The following is a 6293-nucleotide window of genomic DNA, read 5'->3' on the forward strand; positions in this document are numbered from 1 at the left end:
CTCCCGGGCACGCCACGTACGTGTCCTGCCCCCCACCACCTGTGCGCGCGGCCGACGACGCTTGGCTTGGGCGCGCTGCGCTGGCGGTGCGCGCACACGCGTCGGCGCCTCACGCGCCTCCGCGCATGCAAAGCCGAAGGGCGAAGGCGACCTGCTCTCTGCTGCTCCCCTGTGTGCGCCTGCATGCGCCGCTTCAGCCTCACGCTAGCTAGCTCCCCAGCGTCGGCGACGGATCGGATAGATAAGCATCGTGGCAGGCTGGCGATTGATTGGTCCCCTACCGCGCCACCCCCCTCCCCCCCCCCCCCCCCCCCCCCCCCCCCCCCGCGTCTTTAAAACCAGGACACGGCAGGATCTGCTGCTTCGTCAATTCAAGTCTGTCCATTCGCCTTCTTGGTCTAACTACTGAAGCTAGTAGCTCGAGTGCCACTGCGCAGCAGCTGCCTGCTCGCCATTGCCGTGTTCAAGCTTAGGCTCTCGCTCTAGATCTGATCGATCCAGCTTACTAGTTAGCAAGCACAGAAGTAGCAGTGTGCACCCCTGCAGTGCGTGAGAGGAATCAAGAAAGAGAAGAATGGCCGGGGTTGGCAGGAACATGGTGGCGCCGCTGATGGTGCTCAACCTCATCATGTACCTCATCGTCATTGGCTTCGCGAGCTGGAACCTCAACCACTTCATCAACGGGCAGACCAACTACCCAGGCGTGGGCGGCAACGGCGCGACGTTCTACTTCCTGGTGTTCGCGATCCTGGCGGGGGTGGTGGGCGCGGCGTCGAAGCTGGCCGGGGTGCACCACGTCCGCGCGTGGCGCCACGACAGCCTGGCCACCAACGCGGCGTCGTCGCTCATCGCCTGGGCCATCACCGCGCTCGCCTTCGGGCTGGCCTGCAAGGAGATCAACGTTGGGGGCCACCGCGGGTGGCGCCTGCGCGTGCTGGAGGCCTTCGTCATCATCCTCGCCTTCACGCAGCTCCTCTACGTGCTCATGCTCCACGCGGGACTCTTCGGCGGCAGCGGCGGATACCGGGACCACGACTACGGCGTCGGCGGCGGCGCGGCCGGCGAGCCGAAGGGACCCAGGGTCTGATGATTTGATTCTGATGGATCGATCGTCAGTTATCTATCACCTGAAGCTAGCGTTCCATCGATCACGCGCTACAGGAGTGTGATGCATGACGTAATAAGGAGTAGTACCCACATATATGTAGTGTGTGTGTGTGTGTTGTGACGTACCACTACAGTACGTGTGTACCTAGCTAGTCCACCGTCGGCTCGATCATCTCTACCACCTTGCTTCTGGGTTTTTTCCTGGTTTGTAAATGCATGTATCCCGTGTCAAATGTAGTCAGTTTCAGCCGGTCAGTGACACTGATTGAGATGTATCTGACATTGGCGTTGGCTCAAATGATTCTGACCTTTATTTTACAGGATTCCACCCGGCCCGTCACTTGATGCATAGCACAAGAGCCAATATAATATAATACATCCACCCATTCACCCAAACATTGTAATGCCTATTATATCATGCTTAGTTCATCACGCGGGTCCCTGCGCGTTAGATTATTTAAACAAAGAAGAAGCGGCGCGTCGATTATTTAACCAAAGATGCAGCAGGATTGAAAGCCTTTTTTTATCTGAAAACCAGGTAAGGAACAATGAAACTAACAAGACAATGCATTGCCTTAAATTGATAAGCTAATATTTTTTTCTCAATGCAAGCTAAGAAATAGTGTTTCTATTGAAACATTGGTGAGAGTCATAGTAATCTTAGGTTGTGTATGTGCTAATTAGATAGAAAGAAGGAATAGAAATGGCGCTCTGATCTTACTGCCTCTACTAAATCTGGAGTTAGTCATTGGAAGTTGGAAAATTAGAAATGAATCAACATTTTTAATTCCAATGAACTAAGGGTAAGTAGAGGGTATTATATAAGTCAATGCTACACACATTGATCAATCAAGTAACTAAATTCATAACTTAGTGAACTTAAACATTAGTTTTTACCATCCTAACTAATGCATCTTGCATCTCAGGTTTCACTCTAATAATAAATAAGAATAAAGACAACCATAGAAGCAATTTAGAATTGTTCACTCTATTTCAAGTACACACTTTCATAGTAGCTTCTCAAATGAAGAGCTCATCAAATAGAAAGTGTTAGGCCTAAACACAATAGGGTCACCTTGCCCAAATAGTACTGTAGCTCAATGACCATCAGCATCATAAAATGGACCTAATTGTTTCTTACATTTGCTAGAGGATATGTTTATGGACCTAATTGTTTCTTACATTTGCTAGAGGATATGTATGTACAATTTTAAGATGGCTAGTAATAAACACGAATGGGGACATTTTCTGTAATCCTTTCTGCCTCCTAGACTTCATGTAACTAAATCAAATGAATTTAATTCTCATAGACACGTAAAAATAATCGGAAACTGTACTGGATTTTACTAAGCACCAACTGTTCATGGGCATATTCAAATTGGTAAGCCTCATTAACCCCAACTGTTTTACTTCAACTAAACTACTGTCGTAACCCCCATTGCTTCTAAAAGAAGCAAGCTTCACTACAGCATCATTATATAAGAGGACTATTCTGAGGAAACATCATACCTTTTATGGAGCAGGACTGCACGAAACATTAGTGTATACACACCGGACTGTAAAAAATAAAGTAAAACCAAACGATATTAGATTCAGTAGGGCAAACACCCAACATGCAAAAATTAAGAACTAAATACAATTCATCCTGCATCAGGAGATAAGAGAATCTACAACAAAATAATAAAGGATAAAAGAAATCATCCATTTGGTCTCCAACCTGGTGGTATAGAGAAGCCTGTACTGCACTAGCAAGCAGAGAAGTCAGAAAAACAGACCAAAATGCAAACTCTAAAGTTAGCCCAATCCCTCTTCTTTATTCAGTGGCCCAAGAACTAAACCTTACACTGACATAAGAAATAATCAAGGCCAGTGCATAAACCATGAGTGACAATGCTGGTTTATTTAGCAAAGGTTAACTGAGGAACAGATCTATTTGTTTCTCTGGGTTATATTACAGAAGCACAACACCAATCGCGGCGCAATAGACCATACCATTTGTGTCTAAGCAATCAAAGACGTATCTCAGTATTTGTTTCTGCAAAGCACACCAAAATAAAGGAAAAATTAAATCCATACGCTCCAGGTTATCATGTTTCCAAGAAGAATTACACAACCACTACTACAAAAACGATTTGTGGCAACGCCTCTCTTTCTTTGTAGGGGCAGCTCTATATTAAGCCGCCCCTACAAATGGTTGTCAAATGAGCCGCTCTTACAAATGGATTTATAGGGACGGTCAATATTATTAGCTGCCTCTACAAATAGTTCGATTTGTAGGAGCGGTTTAATATTGAAGTGCCCGCAGCATGCATGTGGCTGACACACCTCCCGCGCGACACAGCACCAACCCCACCACTGTGGGGCACAGGGCACTAACCCCACCGTCTGCCTTGCCTGGGGCGAGAGAAAAACAAATGCTCCGTGCAATTTAAAGCGTACACGCAGGCCGTAGGCAGGTGCAACGGCGACGGCAAGAGCTCGGCCGGCGGTGGAAGCAGGCGTCGCGCGGACACGGTACGTGTACTCCGCTGGAGCTGGACACGCGATGCGCGGGCGGCTGGCGACGAACTTGCCGACCTAGCACTAGCAGCACGAGTATTAAAAATTAAGTACTAAAATTTAAATTTTATAAATGATGAGAAACAAACAAAATAAAAGTTGTAGATCTCAAAAAGTTATGAAACTTTGTGATTGACAATTTTTTAATTTGAAATCATCTTGTCAAGGAAAACTACGTTTGAATTTCCAAAAAATTAAAATTTTAATTTTTTAAACGATCTCGGATGGACAAACAGTCAAAATGAAAATTGTAGATCTTGAAAAGTTATGAAACTTTGTAGTTGATAACTTTCTCATTTGAAATCATCTTGTCATGGAAAACTACGTTCGAATTTCTCAAATTTGAAATTCAAAATTTATTAGTGACCTCGGATGGAGAAACTACCAAAATGAAAGTTGTAGATCTCGAAAAGTTATAGAACTCTATAGTTGACAACTTTTTCATTTGAATTAGTTTAGAGCCTCAAACAATCAATTTATGCTCAATTTTGTATAATATGTGGGGAATCAAAATGGATTGTAGACACAAGTGAATGTGAGGTGCAGTGGTAGAGGAGAGGTCGTCGGTTCGAATCCTGGCCAACTCGAAGTGTGCAAAAATCGTAAAAAATGCTACAACCATAGAGTGGGGTGTGTGGCTGCCGGTGGAGGGACCTCCTCGGATTAAAAAAAATTGTTATTTTTCCCCCTTTTTTGTGATTTTTAAAAATTGATTTGTAGGGACGGTCTGGGAACCGCCCCTACAAATCGGCGATTTGTAGAGACGGTTGGGTAGGGGCGGCTAGCCAAACCGCTCCTACAAATAGTTTGGAGCTGCCCCTACAAATCTTTTTTTACGTAGTGAACTGAAGTGGCTGGGTTAAACAAGAACTCACCATCTATTGTCCTAACTAGCTGTCCTTGTTGCCACCATTTCTTCATCTGCTTTCCTGTGCAACAACAAGAACTCACAAGACCGAAAAGAAAAGCGGGGTCACATGCAAATACCTGGAACATGTATGATCAATTTTCGATAGACAACAATAAGCACAAAGGAATTTTAAAAACATGTCAGTAGTATCAAGACAAATATCTTTCATAAAAAGGTTCAGATGGCAACAATCAAGATAGAGGGAGGTCCATTTGGTCCTTTGTCGGTACACGAGGGTTTTGTAGCATAGGAAGCTAACACCTTGTCCATCCTCCAAAAGCATTGCCTGGTTTTTCCTTCTTTGGGGTCCACTGTAAGTCATGAACAAACTATGGATATCGTATCATATATTCAAGGGCAATCTAAAAGTGGACATCGTACTCTATATTATTCAAAGTAGAGTTAACCTAGAACCACATAATTTTAGGCTAGCTGTATTTCATATTTTTGTTGCAAAGAAAGGCATCAAGGTTGAGTAAATCTAGATTTGCAATTAGCAGTGAAGAATTAAAATCAAGAGCGCGCTCTAAGGCTGACAAATACATTCTATGTTCTGCAGCTAAATATTGAAAAAATTACTGAGTATTCGAAACAATATATGTCGTATACTCCCTCAGTCAATTTTCTAAAATTACTGGAAAAATTATTGGAATGCATAATTCAGTTTTTCCAGCAAGTCATCGTAATTAGGCCGTAACTGGAATCATTTGGATGGACCTAACTGGTGTATAAATGACACTGGTATTAGTATTCTTAGACAAAAAATTAAAAAGATGTAGATTCAGTAAAAATGATAAACCAAAATTTTAATATGGCCTGAAACTAAAATCCTAAAGTAAAAACACAAAGTATGCTGAACTAAGTGTTAACTTTATAAGTTATAAAATTATGTATAGGAAAATCACATATACTATGGTAGAATCATATATCTGAATATACTACTCTACCCAACCATAAATATACCAAGGGAAGGCCTAGAAAATACATGTTAATCTACGGTAGCAACCTCTCATGTAACTCCACAATTTTGTGTTTCCGATAGTACAATGACCAAATGTCATGCAATCCTGCAGTAGCTATATGGACCCATATCAAGTTGCAACAATGAATATCATCTGAGTAAAAGGAGAGAAGCGCGGGAAAATACCATAAACTGAACTGGAATTAAATACGAAGAGAACGACTGATAGGCTACCTAATTGCCTAGCAAACCATTTTGTGAGCTAAATTACATAATTCCTACAAATTACAATTACCCGGAATGGGATCAAATTAAATAACACCTACTAAACCAAGGTCGATTAACTAAGAACAATGGCCAATAATCTTGTATAGACCTAAAAAACAGTAAGCATGGGAAATTTAACCTCAAACATTCGCCTTTTTCCTTTGTTTGCCTAGTCTCTGTAATTAATAGCTACTAAACCAGTCCCAAGGAATTCAGTGGATAGTTAAATTATATGGTCGTGATCCTGAAATAGAAAGGGCCTATACGGAAGTAAATCTTCAGTGGATTGTAGATCCATCGAAACGATAGACAGCCGTGCGAATCCTTTAGAAATTGTTTGCTGTGATGTTGATTACCTGTTCGCTGACTGTTGCCCTCTATGTAGAAGCCTGTAGTCCAACATCTTAGATCACCGGTTACCTGGTCGAGATAAGAGGACGATCATCCCTATGAGATAGAATTGCCTGACTAAATGAAAGATAACACGTC

At 43.0% G+C, this 6293-nt stretch overlaps 1 protein-coding gene across 1 annotated transcript; it reads left to right on the top strand.

The window, feature by feature from the left end:
• The first annotated feature begins 384 nt into the window (after positions 1 to 384).
• Positions 385 to 1392, top strand: LOC136551343 (membrane protein PM19L-like). The gene has a single exon (XM_066542912.1). It carries the CDS (start codon positions 575 to 577, stop codon positions 1085 to 1087), a length of 513 nt encoding a protein of 170 aa, XP_066399009.1. The 5' UTR covers positions 385 to 574; the 3' UTR covers positions 1088 to 1392.
• Positions 1393 to 6293: the final 4901 nt, after the last annotated feature.

Source organism: Miscanthus floridulus, chromosome 4 (genome assembly GCF_019320115.1).
Source record: "Miscanthus floridulus cultivar M001 chromosome 4, ASM1932011v1, whole genome shotgun sequence".
In the NCBI taxonomy this organism is placed as follows: domain Eukaryota; kingdom Viridiplantae; phylum Streptophyta; class Magnoliopsida; order Poales; family Poaceae; genus Miscanthus; species Miscanthus floridulus.

Excerpts from the sequence above, each read along its gene's own strand:
- LOC136551343 (XM_066542912.1), top strand. The coding sequence starts at position 575 with ATGGCCGGGGTTGGCAGGAACATGGTGGCGCCGCTGATGGTGCTCAAC.